At 37.5% G+C, this 23,846-nt stretch overlaps 2 protein-coding genes across 15 annotated transcripts in view; one reads left to right on the forward strand and one right to left on the reverse strand.

Annotated features, from left to right (window-relative positions):
- Nucleotides 1-8,894, forward strand: part of LOC18443941 (tRNA-splicing endonuclease subunit) — a 29,939-nt gene extending 21,045 nt beyond the window's left edge. For 5 of the 14 annotated variants that reach the window (XM_020673317.2, XM_020673316.2, XM_020673315.2 and 2 more), the window contains 4 exons: nucleotides 6,639-6,822; nucleotides 6,998-7,129; nucleotides 7,712-8,254; nucleotides 8,516-8,894. In XM_020673317.2, the coding sequence (XP_020528976.2) occupies nucleotides 6,704-6,822; nucleotides 6,998-7,129; nucleotides 7,712-8,254; nucleotides 8,516-8,654 (933 nt within the window). In that variant the 5' untranslated portion in view covers nucleotides 6,639-6,703 and the 3' untranslated portion in view covers nucleotides 8,655-8,894. The remainder of the gene's footprint in view (nucleotides 1-6,638; nucleotides 6,823-6,997; nucleotides 7,130-7,711; nucleotides 8,255-8,515) is intronic. The other 9 variants (XM_088860865.1, XM_088860864.1, XM_088860863.1 and 6 more) reach the window with 3 other exon arrangements.
- Nucleotides 8,895-13,169: 4,275 nt separating this feature from the next.
- Nucleotides 13,170-23,594, reverse strand: LOC18443940 (exopolysaccharide production negative regulator). The gene is made up of 5 exons (XM_088860869.1): nucleotides 22,790-23,594; nucleotides 17,807-17,937; nucleotides 14,340-14,465; nucleotides 13,931-14,058; nucleotides 13,170-13,700 (listed from the first exon to the last, which is right to left on the reverse strand). Exons 1-5 carry the CDS (start codon nucleotides 22,944-22,946, stop codon nucleotides 13,391-13,393), a joined length of 852 nt encoding a protein of 283 aa, XP_088716995.1. The 5' UTR covers nucleotides 22,947-23,594; the 3' UTR covers nucleotides 13,170-13,390.
- Nucleotides 23,595-23,846: the final 252 nt, after the last annotated feature.

Consider the following 23,846-nt stretch of genomic DNA (forward strand, 5'->3'; position numbering starts at 1 on the left):
AGAAGAGGTAGTTCCAAATTGCACAAGCTATCTGGTAATGGATGAATGGATGCTCATTGGTCTTTTCAGCTTCCCTACAGATGGCGCGACAATTTGGGAGTGGAAGCCCTCTCCTTTGGATTTGTTCTATGGTTAAAATTCCACTGTAAATGGCAGTTCAACAGAAAATTTGGATCTTTGGGGCCACAAAGGTGTTCCAAGCTTTGGAGGCTAGGAATAGAGGGGGCAAGGGTCTGGAAGATTGGATGTAGAGAATTCGAGTGAAGGGCGAGACTGAATAAAGTCCTGAGGCCTCTGGGGACCAAACAAGTTTATCATCACCATAGTATAGGAGGAAGACCTGGTGTAAGGTCTCGGTCAAGGCAAGGAGCTCATTGAGCTCTCCCTCAGCAATGTGTCTTCTGAAATTTGGGGACGACATTCTAGACTCGATAGAGAGGCTGAAATTGTCGGCCACTGAAGAGTAGGGGTCACGAGCCAAAAGGGACATATTGGGGAATTGGCCCCTAAGAGGTGTGTAGCATAGCCACACATCATTCCAAAACAACACCTTGTTTCCCTATTTGGGCAGGAAACAAATGTTTTAAAGGAGGTTTTCCAGAGGCATCTCCAAATGCTAGAGAGGTCACTGGTCGAGCAACATGATCCAATAATCAACTCCATGACGATATTTGAAGCAAACAACTTCCCTCCACAGATGATTAGGTTGAGTGGTATAATGCCACCATTTGCCTAGAAGGGTGAAATTGTGGAATCTGAGGTCATGAATCCCCAAGCCCCCGTGAGATTTCGAGGAGCAAAGAACTACCAAGGAGATGAGGTGATATTTGTGGCCTCCATCTCCCGACCAAAAAAAGCCTCGCATCAGTTTGTTTAATACTTCTGCGACCGACGCGGGGATTTGGAAAAGAGCTATTTGATACACCGGGGTGTTTGCTAGAGTCGCCTTGATGATGGTGAGCCTGGCAGTCAGTGAAAGAAATCTCCCTTTTCATCCCTCTAATCTGCAGTCGAATTTATCGATAATGTGGCTCCATAAGGATAGGCGAGGCTCGCCAATGCACATAGGCAAGCCGAGGTAAGAAGAAGGTAGCGGCTCTATGGAGCAGCTGCATATATAGGCTGCTCCATAGAGCCGCCGATAGATGGGATTCCATGCAAACCCCGTTCATCTTAGACTTGGCGAGGTTGACCTTGAAGCCGGTAGCAAAACCAGAACCTAAGGTCACAGACTTTTTGCCAGGCTACCTATAGGTTTAGACTTTTGGGGGAATAGGATTGGTCCAAATTATTTGCCACAGCTGGAGGAAGAGAGGATTGTGTGCGGGTTGCAAAAAGACTTCAATGAGAATTTATCCTTGATGTTTGGGTTATTCATCATCATGTCACAACTATTTGTGAGATTAAAGCCTAAAATTCAGATTGGTAGACTTTTTTTTGGTGAAGTATAGAGTTGATAGAGGGAAAATGGACAGATATACAGAAGAGAGGTACTAGATAGACAAGCAGTAGAGAGAGAGAGAGAGAGAGAGAGATAGAGAGAGAGAGAGAGAGAGAGAGAGAGAGAGAGAGAGTTCATATTGATAGACTTAGTAATCATCTTTTGAATCTTAGAATTAGTTATCATCTTGTCACAGCTGTTTGTGAGATGAATGTCTGATAAGCCCCAAAATCAGATTTGTAATCATAATTTCTACATCCTTGAGGTTTTGCATGAAGAAAGGGCTCTGTTCTAAGCTTCCATTGATTCTTTCAAAGGCCTCTGAAACAAGCAATCACTATTGGATGTCAAACTTGCTTGTGAGGATAGTTCCCTGCGAGTGTCTGAGAACCCAACCGCAAATCTTTCCTAAATCTCACTCATCGAGCAGAATCAAGTTTTAATCTAATCTGACCAAAGAATTGGTTTCTAGCAGAAATTATACTGCGCCAAGTCACATGTCTCTGTGACTCACCAAAACTTCAATACCATTTGCCTAGCAGAGCGTCATTTGCCTGTTTTATGCACCTGATACTGAGACCCCTCTCCTACTTTGATTGGCATACTGTGTCCCATTCAACTGAAGGACATTTGTTTGTTCCTTTCAGCTCTTCCAAAGAAAATCCCTCTGAAGCCTATCAATTCTCTATGATACTGATGCTAGGCATAATTTATACCGAGAGGGTGGAGAGGTGGCTTTAATTAAGGTTCATCGATGGACTGAGTTATATTTTGCTTTCCGGGAAGCAAGTCTTCTTTCTGATCTCTGAATGACACTGTCCATTGTGGTTACATTGGATCATGTATGCACAAAGGTAGCCCCAATTCAGTTCCATACCATAGCAGCTAGTTTTTGGAGCTCTAATGGGCTCATACTGATACCGTGCACTTTGGTCTCGTTTGTGTTGTCTCACAACCCTAAAGCCATATTGAAGAAACCTCAGACCATCCAAGCCGGTGGATTTGATTGGAGAATGGATCACAAAAGATGAGAATATCATCCACATATTGAAAATTCCAGACTTGCAGACCACCATTGCCTACTTTTAAACCACGGAGGAAGGCAATAAATGTACATGAAATAATATCATGCTGAAAATATCTGCTACAAAGGCAAATGAAATTGGAGAAAGTGATCGTAATCCTCTTGAGCAGGGGAAAACAACCAAAGGGGACAGCGTATAGGAGGATTAAGAACATAGCTGTAGATTCACAGGCTGCTATCCATGAGCGCCGTTTACCCTGCAATTCCATTTGCTCGGAGTTAGGTCAAGCACTGGTTGTAGGCCTTCTCATGGTCCAGCTTGGAAACAATGTTAGATTTGGTAGCTCGATACCTTGTATCCATACATTCATGAGTGATTAGCGCCCCATCAAGTATTTGGTAACCTTTTACAAAAGGCTCCTTGAGAAAGAAAAATTAACATTTCCCGAAACTTTTGGAAGTCATGTAGCTGGGGGCCCATTTCCAGGATGTGTTATGCGCTGCTATTTACGCTAATCAGTTGGAAATCCTTTATTGCTTCTTGTAGCCCATTGTGGCTAATTAAATTTCAAGATGTTCAACCAAAACCTAAGATATAGCATACGTTAGCATCCTTGTCCCATTGTGCCCTGATACCCAAAGTAACATCGATGCCTCAGAAACCCTGGAAATGACCCTATAGATTATAAATATTTTAACAAGAAAACATTCAGCAAATTTTGTTCCCAAATATAGAAAATTTATAAGCTTTCAAACAGTTCAAGGACCAACTCATTTTGATTTGTCCTTTTAAAGATATGTGTGAAACACTAGACAATATGACAATATGTTGACTTCCAGTTAGTCCTCCTCATGGCACATATTGTGCAACATGTGTCACGTGTGTGAAACATGGCGTGTATTGGTAGCCTTTTTGTCCCTAAAACCATTTAAACCAATTATATGAGATTTGGAATTGATTTGGTCTGATTTACGCTTTCCCCAGTCCAAGAAACCCAAATTTGGAACTCTAAGTTGGTACCCTAGTGTTCAAAACACTAGAACCCCCTCAATTTATTTTCAAAAGGTTAATATTGCATATCAAATCCAAGGGGATTCCATGAGCTTTCTGATGAAAAAAGAATGACTTCAATCTGATGCTCTGGTGTAAAGTTATAGTTGAACCAATGAACAAAGTACAGAATTTCAAAATTACCACTGCATGTGCATTCGTGGTACATATCATGCTGCATGCAGCACTGGGTGTGATATGCATGGTACATTGTGTGCCATGGGTGCCAGTAAGTCTTCTAGAGATGTAACGTACGCCAATGTGATAGAAACCGGTTTTGACTTGCTAAGCTGCAATCAAGATCTAGAATTGGCATCTTTAGGATTAAACTGCCGCAATTCCTTCAATATTCATCTTTTGGCAAAGTACCCATCAAATTGAACAAATTTCATGAGTTCTCTAATGACTCAAGAACCTCATCGATTCGACTCTCTATTCAAAAGATATGGTCACACTAGTAAACAAACTAGAGATTGTCAAATCTGTCCTTGTCTGTACAAACACAGCATAGTATGTGCCATTTGTGGTGTATACTGAGCTGCACACAACATGGACTGTGCCGTGAAGGGTAATTTGGCCCCAGAACATTCTAGACTCTTCCATAGATGCATGTGGTGCATATTAGGCAAGTATTTGCAGGTGAATGGCCTGCACTGATCCATTCGCTACACACTAAGTACCTGTGGGGGCAAGTTCAGGAGAGAGACAAGAAGAACCAATTTAGAGCCTCTCCTAGATTCCTATTCCTTTTTTCGTATACCTGAAAACCCCCGAGCATGCCCAAAGTCTTACCATAACCCTTATATAGATCTCCAATACCCTAAATGTCCCCAAAGCCCTTAGTGTAGCTCTAAATCCTAGAAGTAGAGCCTCAAAACCCAAGATTTTCGTCCAAGCTTTTGATCCTTTAAATCCTTTGAGCCTGAGGATTTTCAAGTTTCAAGTTCAATTAAAGTCTCTTTTTTGAATTGCGGAAGGCTGGATGGACCCGGTATATTGGGTTTGCCATGGCTGTGGCAGCTGCCACTACAGGTGTTCCATCTTCACCTCTTCTTCCTGATAAATGACAGAGGAAACCAGGAACACTAGAGCGAGTAACACCCCCCCCCCCCCTTTTTCTTCTTTTTCTTTTCCTCCTTTGTCTCTCTGATTAGCTGCATGAATTCATTTATGCAATAAATAAGAACAATGAAAATTTTTTCTTTCTATGCTTAATGGGCTTATATTGTCCTGGACAATGCAGTTGATTGTTTACAATAAGTAGCTTGCATAGGAGAAACCAGTGGTACTGGTCCCCTCTTTCTCAACTCGAAAGTTTGAGTGATGGTGGTAATGCCTACCCCTGGTTTTAACATGTTTAGGTTACACGGGCTACTTTTGTTTTTTGGATCGTTAAGTTACACATGCTACTTATTGCACGAAGGTTATAAACATCATGTACCATCTTTTCAGAAGCACCACCACTCATTTTTATATTTTCAGATCTACACTGTGGGTGGCCATATAAATCTTGCCTGCTGTATATATTGCCACCCATGTTTTGGGTGGCAGAATAACAAGCTGTGGGCAGAAAATTAAAAGAATGAGTGCTGGAATGTGCTGATGTAATAATTTTCTAGTGGCAATCTTATTTCTGGCTTGGTGGGATTTTCATGCTTCAACTTTAAAAAGATATCCATCGCAAAAGAAAAACTTCCATGTGATTATGGTTTATTTCCTTGGGTTGAGGTTTCAACGAGGATGGAATACAGATCTAAATTAATTATGTGCATGTATCACATACCCTATGCATTCTTCATAGGAACGAGACTTGTATATCTCAGACATGATATTTAGGTATAATGGCTGTTTCTTAGATCATTGGATCTTTGTGAATGCTACGTAGCTCTTCAAGAAAATTTTCACACAACCTGACATGCCTGAAGGGGAATTTTCTTGCAAGTATTGCCCTATTAGAGAAGGATCAAAGGATACTCGCACCATACTTCTACCTCTTGAGATTTTTTAGTTTGCGCCTATTGCTCATGCCTTAAATTTCTGGGGCTTTTATAACATGGTTGACATTAGTGTGGAGGATATTAGTCCAATTGTTGTCTATAATTAATTGTGTCATAGGGAGCATAACCTTTCCATCTAATTACTAGCTCGACATATTAAGATGTTTTTTTTTCTCCGATAAGAGTTGATGGAATCAGATGTTTCCTTTCTTAATCACCTAATAGCATTCATGGGGTCATCCCACTTACAGCAAACAAGTCCTTGAGTCTGGCTCAGGTGCTGCTTCGTGACTATGAAGGTACATTGGGGTTTCAATCCTTTTGCAGGCCTCACTGCAGTTAATCTAATCATCCTCCAGTGGGATGAAAGACTTGGGGCACTTCGTTATGTTGTTGATATTTTTTAGTTCACTTGGGTCATGCATGCCTATTTGCTTTCATTTAAGGTTTTCCTTATATCCAACAACTAGTGTTTTTGTTACACATGCATTGGATTATGGAGCACCTCTTGTAGCTTCCATAAGTTGACAAGGAAAAGCTTCTTATATACAATCACCTTCCATGCAGCTTGTAGCTCCAAGATATCTCATATCACTATGTTTTATTGGATCATTACCTGTTTTCTCTTAGTCTTGTTATCTTTGCCATTTCGCAATTTATACTAACTGCCTATGCTGATGCTATCTTTGTAATAACTAACAAAGTGCTATTAATCAAGAACAGATGTATCATATAGAAAAATGCATTGAAAATCCTACAGAGAGAGAGTGAGAGAGAGAGAGAGAGAGAGAGAGAGACCTGCCCAAATGAGGGGAGAGGGAAATATCTCTATTTTCAACCACTCAATGGAAAAATATGTTTTTGTTGACAATTCTCTGGGATGAGTGACCATCATGACACCGTCTATTATCTTTCAGAAGCTTAAATGGAACTCTCCTCAACTCTCTCTGTGATTGTGTCCTTACCTATCAACAGAATAAGTTTCCGTTCTTTTTCTCTTTTTTCGAACAAAAAAAAAGAAGAAAAAAAGAGAATAATCTCTATCAAAAGATAAAAGTTGCAAGCCTTGACAGATGACACCACAAGCAATCAGTGTTCTAATGGTTTTTATGCTTTTACATGCAGAGAAGCTGTATATTTCATTTTTGTAACGGTGATAAACTTAACATCGTGGTTGGCTTTCTCCTGCTATGGAAGTGATCAATTGGGCAGATTCTGATGAAACAATTGATTCAAACTTCTGCATCAAGGAATTAAACGATGAGGAGAATCTATACATGTCTGGTTCCATCCCAAGGTTGCAATTTAGGTATTCTGTAATTGTGGCCACAGATTTAAGGCCTTGATCTGTTAGATTTGTGCGAGAGAGAGAGAGAGAGAGAGAGAGAGAGAGAAAGAGAGAGAGAGAGAGAGAGAGAGAGAGAGAGAGAGAGAGAGAGAGAGAGAGAGTTTAGAATTTCTAATTTTGTTTTCATTGATCTCAGAAAAGAGGCATCCATTGCTCGATGGGTTCAAAAGATGGGTATGGCAGAAGTGATTGAAAGAAAAGGTGGGATGTGGACGACAACAGGGATAGTTCGTCAAGGCAAACTCTATTGTTTAATCGAAGAGGCCTTGTAAGTGACTTTTCATTCATTCAAATGGGCAAATTAAGTTTGGAAAAAGTTTATATAAGGTTGCAACCTTAAAATGTAGAATTACAGATGCACGTCAAAAATCCATCGGAAAAGGTTGTTTTAAGTTGAGAAACCCTCCAATTGATCATCTCGACATTGAGATGTATGAATATGAACAAAAAAAAGTAAAAATTTGAGTCCCAGAAATAGTGCATCTCACAACACATTATCTAGGCCGTCCATTTTCAAGATGTTCATATATTTATAGATTTACCTGATTTTAGCCATTTTTAGAGTTTTAAATTTAATAATTAGATATGAAAATAGATTTTCAGATAATCCTAAAAAAAAATTACACCAAAATTACATGTTATGATAAAATTTGGAAGTGCGCCTTAATTGGATTGTTTAAAGTTGCAACCTTATAGAAACTACACCCATTAAGTTTTGCATTGAAGAGGCTAGTTCATCTCTCTCTCTCTCTCTCTCTCTCTCTCTCTATAGTATATGGTATTTGTGTACTCATGTGCATACTAGACGAATCTCTCAGGTCATATGTGATCCTAATGCTTATGCTTTCAGATTCTTGGTAGAAAGAGGGGCTTTAATTCTCTTAAATGGTGATACTGATACTGCTTTAGGGTTGAAAGAGATATACGGTTTGGTTCAAGAGAGAACTTATGGCTCTTCATGGGAGTGTTTTGAGGCTTACAGGCATCTGAAGTCACTTGGCTATGTAGTGGGCCGTCATAATCTTCCTTGGACATTGAAAAGTGAGAAGATTTCCACTCCTGAGTCTTTCAGAGAGGAACCAAAGGATAGATTAAAAGAGGGTGTTTCTCTCTCTAAAAAGATTGAAGCCATGAATTTCTCTGACCGTGAGAAACCCCATAATTTCTCTTGCATTGTGATGAGTGAGAAATGTTGCTCTTCCGAGCATGTTGGAGTTGCAGAGAACTGTGAGCAATCAAACAATGAATTGGGTAAGGGTGTTTCACTCTCTAAAATGATTGAAGACAAGATAATCTGTGCAAAATCGGAGCCGATATTTGATGTGTATCTCCCAGACAGGCGGTTCCGAAAATCTGCTCCGGTCAATCCCAGTTTTGTGCTCTGCGCCGGAGGGTACTCTCTCTCTGTCTCATATGCACAACAGCAACTTAGATACACTTAAATTCAGGCAACAAGCATCATATTTCTTTTTTAAATTATAGCCCCCCCCCCCCCCCCTGCCCCCCGCCTCCTCTCAATGCACATTTGGATTTGGACTTGCATGCATGAGCATTCTTATGTATATACATGATCACAGATGGCACAATTCTTTTTGAAAATTTAGCGTCTCTCTCACTCACTCTCTCTTACTTGGCTCTATCTAAATTTTTACAGGGAAGAACCTCCAATTAAAGCTGCAGTCAAAAGGCTAAGTGAGGCATGTGGAGAAATTCCCCTCAAGTTTTTTCAATCCGAGTCAGGTCGACTGAGTTTCTTTGAATTTGAGAAAGTAGAGTTGCCTATCTTGCCGTGATAAGTATTTCAGCAATTTTAAACATATTCTTTGTTTTGAGTTTTTCATGTTATATTTTGCTCTTGCTGCCAAAGATCGCTTTGGATTTAAGTCTGCAGTATTTGTAAAAATATAGAATTCTTTTCTGTAGATCTTTTGCATTTCAACTCTTTTGCGTAATTACTTATTATCAAAACATGTTAAAAGATGAGCAGTGGAAAGTTAATAGAAGCCTATTGTGGATGAGTTTGTTGATAGAAATTTTGGGTTTTGTGTCCCAAATTTAGTATTTTTCTCTCCAGTCCCCTGGAGTATGTCTGCACGATATTATCCCATTTACAACAAAAGCCTCCACATATTTATTATTTTCCATCACGTATTAGATTCAGGCTCTTGAGATTGGACATTTGTCAATTCTTTGTAAGTTTGTGCTTCCTAGTGCATAAAAATTGTTTTTAAGTTGTTGATTTTTTGAAAGAAGAGAAGAAATTCTTGTGTCGGCATTAGGTTTCATAGTTCCCGAAGTTCTCATAATTATAAAAGTGTAGCTAAAAATACTTGATAGGGTGAGGTCTATGGGGTGTATTCCTAATATAATTAGGGTTTTAAGTTTTTATTTTTATTATTTTTTAGGAGATCAAATTAAGGTTTGGAGTCATTGAATTTTTAATTTTCTTTAGGGGTGTTTATGCCTTTTTAATTGTACAACGTGGGGGAAGAATTAGAAGTTTGTTTTTTATTTTTAATTTTTAAAGATGAAGGGTTAGGATTCTTAGAAAACAAGTTAGGTTTAATTTTTTTTGTTTTATAAATATGTAAATTATTAGATCTGGAAAAAAAGGAATAAAGAACATATGAGTTCATTGTGGATCTTGCAAAGATATTTTTTCGGTTAAGACTCCCTTGCAAATCCTAAGACAAGATATAATCTCTCCTCTTTATTTTACTCTGCATTTTACCTAAACCCAACAATAGGTTTGGGTAGAGAAGTGGCCTTTTTTGGAGAAATCTTAAGGATTAAATGCTTAGAAATCGTCATTGGCAAAGTGGAAGTACTATAAATTAATGTGGTAATTTAAATGTTACAAATAATAGTAGCAAAAGTGGGTTTTGCATAGTTTTTCCATCAAATGCCGTTAGTCACCAAGTTTCTTGGATTGTGGGTAGTCATCGCCCTTGCTTGTTGGACAGGCATGACCCTTCAGGACCATAGATTTCATACAAACACTCAACGATTTCACAATCTGGCCAAAAATCATCAACGCACCTTTGGGCCTTCAAATAATAAAATATGAAAGATTTCCCTATATCCTTCATTCACACAATAAATAATTCCAAAAATAATAATAATTTTGAGCTCTTAGAAGCCTGGACATGATCTTGCTTCAAGTAAACAATTCAAAGAAATCCCGATCAACTGTACTTTATGAAATACAAATAGCCGATCCCAAATAGTTAATATAAGGCTATGATGATGATGACAACGACCTTATAAGGTGAAAATCTTTTTTAAGTTATGGAGTTAATCTCAAGTGACTAAAGATCATTAAAAAAACCCACTAATGTTGTAGCTGGCCGGTCAAACCACCAAATACACGACTTATATAATGGCTAGGAGAGTACAGTGTGTGACACATGGATGCACCATGATATCCATACATTTATAAGTTGAAAGACACCTTGAATCTCCACAAATACATGCGAACAATGTGCAAAGGATTAAAATGAACTGTTCAACAATGTGCAACGGATTAAAATGAACTGTTCAAAAGAAAGGTCAAAATACCATCTCAAGGGGTCTTCTTTTTCCCTCTCAACTTGTTAAATTTTAAATAAGTATGCAGATGCACCAAAAAAAGCACATCAGCACCAAAATCTTCCCCCTAATACTATTACATTATTTATCCAAATGAAGACACCTATTCATATGCTATATGCCACTGATGATGGCCCCCCCTCATGTCAATCTTTAATATAATACCACATGAATGGAATTCACTTACCACTTTTTTCATGTTCATGGTATAAAGTAAAGATGGTAACAGTCATGAAAAAAGGGAAGACCTTAATGATTAAAGAATGTATATTACAGTACATGTTTGGTTTCAAACAATATATTACCAGCTCCGCTACTACCCGGAGACTTAGCAGTCAACAAGTATGTTCCTCTGCTCAAATGCCATCAAAATTGATCACTCCCCAATTGTCCACTGTCAACATCAGTTGATTGAGGAGCTACAAGTAATATACTGCTTGAAATTGAACAGGCATTATAATATTTCCAATGCCTGAACTGCATCAAGCACACGAAAACATAAAACATGTCGACCATATCTTTTGACAGTACAATCTCAATCCTTCATGGTTTCTTCTACATTGATATTCAACCATATAAAAACATTGTTCGCATCAAATGCCATGCTTAGGACAATCAAATGACTAATTACGGTTTACCAATGATTTAAAAAACGGATCGGTGACCCGGATCGGGCACCTCAAAAACCGATTCGGATTGGCGAATCAGCGATCCGAATCGGGAATCGGCTGAATCGGTCGGATTAAAGCTTCAAAAAAATCCGAAAAAATTATTAAAATTCATTATAAATGTTGTTTTTTAAGAATCCAATAAAAAATGAGGGTACTACATTATTAACTTTCATTTTTTTTTATCAATTTGTGAATATTGAGTGTTCTTTCCCTGTATAAATTTATTTTAACTATTAAATTTGCATCACATAAAAGAAAAATTATAGAATTATCATGGATAAAATATATAATTATATATGGACTATTATAAAGAGTAGACTAATCAATGAAAGAATGGCCATTAAAATCTCGTTTTCGCGAAAAACCCTAACCCGCTAAAAAAACTCAAACTATTACAGCCTAACTAACTATAATCCAAAATTATTACAACCTCACTAATTATAATATTATATACTGAAATTATAATTATTAATTTACATTTTATAATTATTTTATTAGACAAATAATAACAAATTAAAAATATTTTATAATATTATCTAATTTAAAATGTATTATTGACAACTGTAAAAAAAATAGTACATTACATGATTTATAATGTAAAAATTCATAAATAAAATAAAAGATTTGGTTATCAATGTAAAAATTAATAAAATGCGTACAAATTTTGGAGATAACACTTCAATTTTTCAAAAATTTATTTTTTTAGGTTTCTATAATAAATTTAGTAAAAGAGATTGTTAGTAGAAAGAGGGAGATTTCAAATAGAATAAACTTTTTATTTTTATCTTTTTTATACCTTTCATATTATTTACAAAAAAAATTATACCACTATATACAACAAAAATTAACTATTATATAAAAAATTAATTTTTTTATTTTTCATTTTTTTGTCTTTATATTATTTACAAAAATATTTATATTTATACCGACCACTATATACACAACAAAAATATTTATATTTATACCAACCACTATATATACAACAAAAATGCAACACATGCCCAAGGGGATTCGAATACAACAAAAATATTTATATTTATACCGACCACTATATATACAACAAAAATGCAACACATGCCCAATGGGATTCGAATACAACAAAAATATTTATATTTATACCAACCACTATATACACAACAAAAATGCAACATATGCCCAAAGGGATTCGAATGCAATACATGCCCAAAGGGATGTCCAAGGGGATTCGACTTTGGGACCTCAAGCAAAAAAATCAAAGTCAGAACCATCAAACCATCTAACTACATGTGATTATAAATTGCAATTTAATTGACTATATTTACATTTCGTTTTCATTTAATGATGTTCGGAAATTATCCCACATCGAAAGATGTGTATTCAACTTTAGTATAAAAATACCTATGCAATATGAACTATAAAATGTGTATAAGAATATTAGGGCAACCTCGCATGTGCGCTCGGACACACGTGTGCGCATGTGAGTGTACGTGGGGCACGCTTCCACGTGCACTCGGACACACGTGTGCACGTGTGAATGTGCGTGGGGCACACTTGCACATGCGCTCGGACACACGTGTACACGTGTGAGTGTGCGTGGGGCACGCTCTCACGTATGCTCGAACACACATGTGTGTGGGGCACGCTCGCTCGTGCGTGTCATGCGTTACGTGTGTGAACAGGGCTGAACTGGATGGGAACCAGCGGTTCCACTCTAGAACCGGGCTGAATCGGATGGGAACCGACGGTTCCACTCTAGAACCGGGGCGGTTCCCGATTTTTGGTTGGAACCGGCACGGGCACGCGTGTTTCCGAGTCGAACCGGGCGAGTCCGGTTCGACTCGCAGTTTTTTAAAACACTGCGGTTTACCATAGAAAGCCATGGCATTCATGTTCAGTATTTTCTCTACCTTAACAAAGATAAAAAAGACAGGCCACAGACTTAACAGAAGCAAAGAACATAGCCTGGAAAATATTAGCATGCAGAAGAAGTTTTAAGTCATTGCACGAGAGGAGAGAGAGAGAGATTCTCATGTCCAATACGGTTCATAGATAGATAGATAGAGAGAGAGATTCTCATATCTGATGTTCCCCATTTTATTCAATTAAAATGTAAGAAACAACACGTATTAAGGGACGTCGATAAAACATCATGAACATCTATTAAGTTACAACATTGGCAAGGTCTTAAGGTTTACAATGTAAGTAGAATGAAGAATCATCCTCCTCGGGCATGCATGTGTTTGTGTGTGTGTGTTTTGGGGTTGGGGGATCCCCGGGGGGGTGGGAGAGAGCTACCGTCTCATGGTGGGTACTCCAAGATGCGGTCTAATAAGGGTTTGGAGACCATATAACTTTATATATTGAAGGCTTAACCAACCCATTGCAGAGAAGCATGCAAAGATGAGGCAAACTTTACGAAACCTGCCTGAAAGAATGCAAGTACAAAAGTTACCTGCATCTCTGATCAGCAATCGAAAGAACCTAAATAAACCAGTTAACAATACAGCAGAGACCATTCCAGGGATAATTGCCAAAATCATCTCCCAAAGCATGAGTCTTAGAACCATCTTTTCTGGAGCCATGGTCACAAATTGTGTTAAGCTGCATAATAGCACAAATCTATATTAATCAATGTGAATAATTTATGTTGAGACTCTTATCAAATGAGGAAGTGAATATACCAGAATTCTGAATTCTGCCCATTATAACCTCTCTCTCTCTCTCTCTCTCTCTCTCTCTCTCAACTTGACAAATCGTGTCATTTGAAAAAAAAATTAACCTGGGGTCTAGAAATAATAAAATGACATAATGAGCATGCAGGCTTTACTCACAGATTGTAGAATCTCCTCATCAGCTCGAAGGCAGATGGATCTTCCCTGTGACAATTAAACAAACCATCGCCATATATGTCAACTTTAGAAGCACCGGGAGTGTACTTGCAAGCATAGGTTTCATTCACCTGTGCAAGAGAGTAAAACCATCAAAAGAATGTGTTAAAAATATGAAGATCCATATGCAGAAAATGACTAAATCAAAGAGCATGAAAGAGCACTACTGATGTACATATGTGTGTATGTATTAGTGCATTTAATAGAACCTTTTTAATTTAATGAAACATCCAAGTAAGATTTCACATCTTTCCATCTATAAGAATGTCAGTTACTATTCAAACACAAGCATTTCTATGAGAAAGGAGAACAAAAATGGCAAGAAAGGTCAATTCCGTCCATCAGATACTACCTTGAACTGATTCTTCGTCAGCCATGCACTGCTAAAATTGGGTCTGCAGTTAAGAGGAAGAGCTTCCTTAGGGGCCTCTGCCAATGCTTGGAGTGTTCTTCCTGATTGATATGGTCTATATTCAACCTGCAAAATTTGTACATTTAAGGCATGAATTCTTGAAAGGACAATGCATCAAGAGACCAAAAACCAAACCTACAAACACCTCATTATTATAATGAAAAGATTTTGTGCTCCCACAGGAGCATAATGTCCATTTGTTTCCTCAGGCAAAACTCAAGTTAGGAAACGTTTTTGGATCCCAAATTCTGGTGATGTGATCTCTAGGACCCAGTGACCAACCTGAAAGAAGAAGAATTCTCTCAATATGCCAAATATAAAAAATGACATCCCAAGATTGAACAGGAACCATCTAAATTTTGGAGCGAAAGATCTAGATTTTCCAAAATGAAATCCCAATTTTTTTTTAAAAAAATAATCATCTAGTGATAACTAGATGGATCCCTGAATTTTGGATCTAAAAAATCCTCCAAAGTACCAATTTTGGCTGAGGGGGTTGTTGTACAATATGCTCCCATGGAAGCATGACGTACACGCTCCTGTTATAGACCCAAAGCCCAATTAAGAAAACCATCAGAAAAGAGTTAGGTGGACTCAAGTCGATGTTTTGATAACAATAAACAAGAGACAAATATGTACAAGCAATAAGTAGAAAATGCCCATATAACCTACATAATATACTACCATGTATATATATAATGAAATAAATTTTTTAGAGGAATAGAAAAACATAAACACATATTGTACCATTGGTCGCATAATTCATTATATTAACTCTCGATTTGTAACAGTGTAAACAGGACAGCCTTGAAGGTTGTAGAGGTAGACACAGCAGTGTGGACTTTGACGAACAGACAGTTGGCTGAATTAATGACCTCAACAAGCAGTTTTATGTCATCACATGGACTAGAAGGGCCTCTGAGAAAGTCCGGTAAAATGTTTGCAAAAGTACTAGTGTTGAATTTTTGAATGAATTATTATTCTTGAAAGCCAATTATTGCAGAAATGGTTCATGAAATTTGGTTACAGATGAAAGGTGTGATCAACTTATATCATTTTATCATCAACATTTTAGCCTTTTCCCAATTAATTGGGGTTACCTATATGAATCATGGTTCTTCATTCTGCTCTATTAAATGCCATATCCCCATATTTTTTCGGAATACTTCCAACCACGTCTTTTTGGGCCTACCCCTTGCCCTTTTCAGTCCCTCTACTTGAACAAATTCGCACCTCATAACAGGTGTTGTATTTGGTCGGCGCCACACATGGCCAGCCCAACTAAGTCTACTCTCTCTCATTTTATTGTCTATTGGTGCCACGCCTAAATTCTCTCGAATAGATTCATTTCGAATTCTATCTCTTCTTGTCTTGCCCCTCATCCATCTCAACATCCTCATCTCCGCTACATTCATTCTATGGGTATATTGTTTTCTGTACGCCCAACATTCTGCCCTATAGAGCAAAGTTGGTCTCACCGCTGTCCTATAGAACTCGCCCTTCAGCCTCATTGGTATGCAGTGATCACATAAATTCCAGTTGCACATCTCCACTTCGCCAACCCAGCTCTAATTCTGTGTGCGACATCTTCCTCAATCTCTTCATTTTCCTGAATTATCTACCCAAGATATCGAAAGTGCAGTCTTTTTTGTACTTCGTGTCCGTCAATGTTAACTACTTCTTTGTCTCTACTCCTACTATTATTAAATTTGCATTCCATATACTCTGTCTTAGACTGACCAATATCATTTGCATCTTCAGTTTTTTTTCCTGTCATCTTGTATCATTTTGACCTTTAAAATTGGTAAAATAATCTCAGAGATCTACATCTTATAACGCTTGCATTTTTTGACATTCAAAGACCAAAAATGAAGCAACCAAGCTTCAGCTCCTAGGAGATGGAATACAAGACATACTTAACTTCTTTCACGATTTGGTCAAATGGAATTGAATAAGCCAAGTAGAAGATGGTCCTGTGCCAGCCAGTAGGAGGACAGGTAAACAAATAGATATCTACATTTAAAAAAATAAAAAAATAAAAAAAATCTAGTATAATCTACAGTTGATGGAAATGCCTAGTGTTTAATGAATTGCTGACTGGGGCTAGGACTCGCCCAAATTACTCAGACCACGTAGTGGATGAATCAACCTATGATTTGGAGAGTCTGACCTGACTCACAGATTTTTATTTTATGTTTCATAAAAGACTCACAGAATCAGACCTCCGCTCAGCCTCCGAGTCGGACTGAGGGCCATGGCAAGTCCATGCTTGAGTCTGGGAAATGCTCATGGTATATTTGAAACAAGAGCAGGAACGAATGAAGAAACAATTTCCTACCAGGAATTGACTAGGAATCACCAAGAGAAGACAAGCCTTGGACACATGAAAGATCATGCAACCAAATTCCATATGAACCACAGGGCTACCCTTTTTTTTGGCGGAGAGGAAGATGGGATTGCTCAGCATCGAAGTGACCTCATGTAGAACTAAGGTTCCAATAGTAATTTGCTTCTAAATGGAGGGAAATATTTGACATCAAGTAAGAAGATTGAGGTGAGCTGAGGCCAAATGATTACCAGACGGATTACCAAGACAGTGTAAGAGTGAAGAAAGTTGAAGTAGAATAGTAAGAGAACAAGAAACTGCTTGGCTTTAACAGGTGAATGGTGTGACAGCCCCCCGCTGATTCTAGGGCAGCATCTTGATCAACCATAGTAGGTTGCATTGAAAGCTACCCAATTATGACATCAAGGCCAAATCCAATGGTCTGACACAGTATTCGAAAAGATGGTGGGGGAAGGTCCTAGTTGGCATGTCTAGTCCTGAGTATTATCAGTCAAGGCTTGGACCAGAATCACTGGTTCTTTTAAGAACCTGAATGGACTTTTTAAGGCTCAGTATAGTCTCGGATAATTTGTCAGTTTCATCCAGAACCCACATGGGGCTGGTTTTGAGTGACTTGGGCAGGTTTTAAACACTGCTATGATAGAATGTTATGGTTCTCAACCTTTCACCAAAGATTCTCAATGCGTAATACTGTTCCCAAACAACTCTGTCTTACCTTATTGTAATCTTCAACATGACAAAGGCATGGAGAATCATATTTCTCAAAATTAATTATAACATTAACTACAAGCAAATTTTGACACTAATATTGCTGTAATTTCTGTATTATGTGTTTCCACTATGTTCAATGAGATGCTAACATGATTTGCTTGGCAAACCTTGGAGTATTAAGTTCTTCCATGGAGCTCTGGAGCTTGTTCCCAGAAGCTCAGCAGTCTTAATGGATTGTCACAGCAAATATCAGTTGAATAATATCATTATTTATGATATAAAATTTCCGGCATATTTCCAGATAACAAATATGCTTATGGGTACCCCTCAAAGGAAAAGAAGGGAATACCTGAAAAACTGAAGCCCAGTAATAATCGTAGTGACACTTATGTCTTGGCCTTTCTTTAGGATACAACACATTCTTGTTTCTGTAATTGAGTGGACCAAGCTCACAAACCTTGGATGACCTGAGATCCACACCTGCAGTGATCTGCCGGGTCAGTTCATGTTACATGTAATCATCAAACTAAGCATAGGCAAAACAATGCATAGCATGGACACTAGAAAACTAAATAAGGAAAAAATCTGACAAAAATTAAGGGACAAAATTTTGAGAAAAATAAAGCTAGAAGAGCTTGGAAAAAACATAAATTATATGAAAGCAAAAAATAAACAAGAAACGAAAAACCAAAAAGTGGAACTTAATGCTTTGTTTGCCAATGGTGTAATATTCAACCAGTGCTCCTGTAAATAGTACAAGAGAAATGAAAATACCTCACGAGGTCAGTTCATTTTATTATAAAACAAGGCCTAGGAGAAATATTTTCATTAGCTGCCTGTTCATAAAACTTTAGGGCAAATGATGGCAGGTTGACCACCAACACATATCCATTTGGTTACAAAAGATGGATCTTAACCTCCACCATGAAGTAAAGACAGATAAAGACAGGGTAGATAGAAAATAAAATGAACCCAAGAAGAGCAGAAGAAGAAAAGAGGCGAAGGCGGAGGCGGAGGAGAGAGAGAGAGAGAGAGAGAGAGGGAGAGAGCATATCAACCAAACATATCATCCAACAAAAATTCTTGTAGTTCTTTAACCTTTCAAACCAACATATGCTTCATTATTCTTTTATGATTACTTCTAGGCAGATAATGAGAATAATCGGTAAGTGGTTAGTGTGCCATATGACAGACACAGGGACAATAAGATAGATAAAAATTAACATAACACATATGACGCGTTTTCATTTTATATGTAAGGGATGTTTTTCATGACAAAATTAATCAAGAATTATGCAAAGACTAAATTATCAATGGGTGATAGAACACTAATCACAAAATAGCTACAAAGAGAACGAAGATGCCAAAAAAAAGGAAAAAAAAAACTTCTCAGGCCTTTAATCAGCTGAGTTGCCCAAGGACAAAACCAAACACGCCAATAAGTAAAAGACCATAAAAGAAGTACCAGACAGACACCACAACAAAACTGGGAACTTAATACATGAAGAAGAACATGTGTGTGTGTGTGTGTGTGTGTGGCGAAATAGCAAGGAGAAAAACTAGAACCCAAATAAAATGACACAAGGCAAACTTCAGTTTCTTAAAACTGGACCATTCGGGTTTATTAAACCTGATATGTGTCGACACAAACCATATTAAGGATTTGCAACATACTTGGCCAGAAATGGGACAATAGATACATCATCAAATAACACAATTATCAGGCAGTCAATGTAGCAAGTTTGCCTCAGAATGAGGTGAAATTCAAACGAGCAGCAGCACCCATGTAAATTGAAAACACATGAATCATTTTGTTTTGTAATATAATCATACCAGCTGCCTAAATTCTTTCCAATCATTCTCTAGGATTAAATTAAGGCCCATGTTGATCAAATGCTGTATTAAGTATAATCTCATCTCAGAGATTTGAGAATCACAGCTTTTCTCCTATTACATGTTATAGCATTGTACTTTCATAAGCTCAATTATTCTCTTAACTAGAAATGAATACGTTAATATTTCATCACATTTCGTCATTAATAATTTGTGGTTTTCCTCCTTGCTTTGCTGCAATTTGCGTCCCATCATAAACATGACATTGTGAAGGAAAAATCTAAAATTCACTATATTCATCATTTAGCTATAACTTCCCTTCCCCCTCTCTTTGAATAAACGTAACAATAGTAAATAGGTAGTTAAATGAACATTAAGACTAATAGCTACATTGATTCTGTAAAAATTTTCAGTTTCCTCTTTTCTTTCCTGAAAGATAGGGATCTTCACTTTAATATATGCAAGCCAATTAACAAAAAACTACTAAAGTTGGCAGCTTGTCCTGCTTCAAAAAACAGGATCCATGTGGTTAATTTTGTAAAATTCATCCTTTGGATATTCAAAATCATTTACTCTCTTATGTCCAGGAAGTCCATAATTCCTGGAAAATATTCCCATTAAGCATCATCAAGGCAATTTTCCTAGAGAAAACCAAAATGGCAAGCTCACATTGTCACATTTGGGAGGATTGATTCAATAATTGGTTTTGGTCCAATAAGGGTGAGGACCCTAAACTTTCCCTTAGCCCTTCCCAAGCCCGGGTAAAAGAGGTGGATTGTATTAGGTAGGCAGCCAATGTAAAACTTTGCCACATCTTATCACGAATCCTAAACCTATGTAGTTGACCCCAAATAATTGGGATAAAGCTTGGATGATGATGAATTCAATAATTTATTTGATGCTCCATATGATTCCTTTTCTCTTCTTTATTTATCATCATCCAAAGTTTCCTCAAGAAATGCTCAAGATTAACTTATCTCTATCTTGTCCTTCAATCGATATTTTTCTTTATGCTGGAGCTTATGCAGTTCATACTAGTCGCATTAGGAATCAAATCATTGACATAGGACTTTAAGAAATAACACGTGAAGAGAATAAAACTACGAAATCAATTTACATCATTATTTTCTTCAAGGATTCCTGCCTCCAGTCGACTAACAGATAAGACTAACCACAAAAGTATTCAACCAACCATTACAGCTTTAAACAAATGGACTTTCCATTCCATTTCTCCTCTCCCTCTAGCACTATAACCATGCAACTCTTTTTAACCCTAGAAATATTCTCCACCATCCTTAAGAACAACGTACCAAGTATAGTTTTTGCTAGTGCCACTTATCATCATTCATTCCAAAACAGGTACCACAATCACATTTATCTTGCATTGCCACTAAGATAAATAATCATTCATGGTTCATACAGAAATTATCTCACATTAGAGAATAAAAGCCCATTTTGGCTCGTCTTCAAAGTAAGTTTTATAATTGAAAAAAATGGCATCTGTGTCTATTATTTTCTTTATATCATCATCATCATAACATTTTCCTAATTAATTGGGGTCGGCTACACGAATCCTGGTCTGCCATTCTGCTCTATTACAGGTCATTCCCTCAGTGAGGCTATAAGTTTCCATATCCTTTCCGACTACTTCCTGTTAAGATTCGTGAGAGCATACATGCACAGACATTGAATGTGGAGAGAAGAAGAGAGAACACAACATTTACGTGGGGAGAGAAGAAGAGAGAACACAACATTTACGTAGTTCAGGCCGAAGCCTTACATCCACAGATCCAAAGCCCCAACGAGCTACATCTTCTCTGATTTTTGGATGATGTTTACATCAATAAGTACCTCTATATATAGAGGACAATCACACAATTACAAGAAACAAATATAGTATGATTCTTGAAGATAGAGGTAAATAATAGGAGGTCTTATCACCAAACTAACTTAATGACCAAGTAACTTTGATTTGGTCTCTTCTTATCTTCAACAGAGTCAATTATGTCCTTTTGGGCTTACCCCTTGCCTTTTTCAATCCTTCCACTTGAACTAGCTCGCACCTCCTAACAAGTGATGTACTTGGTTGGCGCCACACATGGCCAGCCCACCTAAGTCTACTCTCTCTCATCTTATCGTCTATGGGTGCCACACCTAAATTCTCCTGAATGGATTCATTTCGAATTCTACCCCTTCTTGTCTAGCCACTCATTCATCTTAACATCCTCATCTCCGCTACACTCATTCAATGGGTAGATTGTTTTCGGTCCTCCCAATATTCCGCCCTATAAATCAAAGTTGGTCTCACAGTTGTCCTCTAGAACTTGCCTTTCAGCTTCATTGGCATGCAGCTATCACATAATGACTTTCAGTTTCTGGAAATTGTTATTTTCTTTATATATAATTTTATTATGTTATTTTCACAAATATATAGTCCTCATTGTGGTAGTATTGTGTATGACTCCAGTGACAAGCTGGGTTTGACTCCCACCTCAAACATTTTCAGAAACTCCCGAAGTTTTGTTGAGTTAATTATTCAACTCAGTGAGTTGACTTGGTTTCAACAGTTGCTAAGTCGGCCACCGATTTCAAGTTTCATAACAAAAAAGAGTATAACATAGAACCCTTTACATTTATTCTAAGAAGGTTACAATCATTTATCATTTATAGCCGTTAGATGTGAAATCTGTCAAGGTGGGTGTCTCATAAAGTTTGAAATTTTTTCTTTTAAACTTTGAGCTAGGTCAATGGGACACCACCAGCAATCCGATTTCACATCTAACGACCAAGATTGATTGTGACCTCCTTATACCAATAGTAAATTGTCTTAATTATACACGTTACCGTTAAAAAATTCTTACTTTTGGTTTTAGAGTTTGGGCAGAATACCGGACCAACTCAACTCCCAACAATTTCCAAACCCCACCACTGGTCCATATATTACTGAACCTTACCCAACCTATTAGGTACTAAAATTGGTAGTTCCCCCAATTTCTTACTGCTTCATTATTGAACTAGTCACAAACCAGGCACATACATAGACAAACACCCTAACCAGATTCCACCAATGCTTGAACTCTGACCACAAGCCATATCATAAATGGCAAAAAATAAAAGCACTAACAATGATAGTAGTTCTGAAGCACATATTGGAGAGCTCAAAATATTTATAGGACGGACTGTGTTTCTTTGAAATTCCTTATAGAAATGATTGGCCATTTCTCACAAAAAATCTATAAAATAGAAAAATGTGAGAATTTGCAAGTATGTAATTACAGTCTAATTATAAGAAGTCTTACTTGTTCAGGCCCTAAATTTCAACTGAAATAACATAACAAGTTTTCTAATAGTCTAGTCCAGATTGGTGAATATAGATCAGATTAAGCCAAAATATCCAGAGAAAAAAAAAATGTAGTGAAACTCGGTAAGAATGAACACAAGAAAATTTGACAACTAGACATAAAAGCTGATCAAGCAAGTGCTGAAAAGGCCAACTTACTGCTGGACAGGACCTTGCATTCTGCAGAAACAGGCGATGGTCCAGTAATGGAGTAATTGATCATCAGAAACACTGATAGTCCAGATATGAATGCTAAAACAGAGAAGAAAACCAGAGAAAGAATGATAAGCACGCAATTGCGACGGGCTCCCTCCATAGTTGCAGATCACCAGAAGAAAGCATGTTCTTCTGGTGACGGCAAAACTCGAATTCAAAAGCAAATTTTCACATATATCTCTCCAATTTCCGTTCTCCTGTTGAGAAGGATGAGTTTCAGATAGATAAATTTAGGGTTTCGATTGATCTCGCACGATATCCTTCTTGTATGGAGATCAAAAGTTGAATTTTGTGAACTTTCACCGTCTTGTTCCAACAGGTAAGAAGGTCATGGCTTCAATATCATAGATAAAGAGATATTGTGATGCTTTTTCAAGTAGGTTGAGATTTCTCTTTTTCTGTTTCTTCTAGTAATAAATCTAGGTTTAAGAACGAGAGTCTTTGATTTTCTGAAAGAGTTTTCTTCTTTAAGATCAAAACTACGATGTTCACATCAGATAAAGCTTGAATCACGGTGCCTTGCTTCTCCTGGAAAGTTATTTTTGACGTTTTAAAAGCAGAATCTCGAACTTTTGAATGGTTTCAAATGTACGACTTCGCGTGAGACCGGAGCACGATTCCTAGGAGATTCCACTGCATTTGCTTCTTCTAGTAAGGAATCTAGGATTTCAGAAGAAGAAACCTCGGAGCTTTTCCGATATTTTCCATGTCTTCTTCCTTCTGCTAATATTAGAGCTCGAAATTGAATGATGTATCGGCATTTGTTTCTCTGACTTTATTGGGGTTTTGCGAGATTTCATGTTGAGACTGGAGAGAAAATGGCGTACAAAAAACGCACGCGGACGAGGTAAAAAGTAGAGTTTTATTTTTATAAAAGAAACAAGTGTGTGGTGACGCACTGGTAAGATCCGTGAGTTGCAGTAAACAAGCGTCAATAGTTGACTGGCATTGGTCGGTTTAATCTTCACGGGCATAGCCTCTCGTCTACTTCCTGTTCTTG

Source organism: Amborella trichopoda, chromosome 3 (assembly GCF_054954075.1).
Source record: "Amborella trichopoda isolate Santa Cruz 75 chromosome 3, AtrichopodaSantaCruz75HAP2 v2.0, whole genome shotgun sequence".
NCBI classification, from domain to species: Eukaryota; Viridiplantae; Streptophyta; class Magnoliopsida; order Amborellales; family Amborellaceae; genus Amborella; species Amborella trichopoda.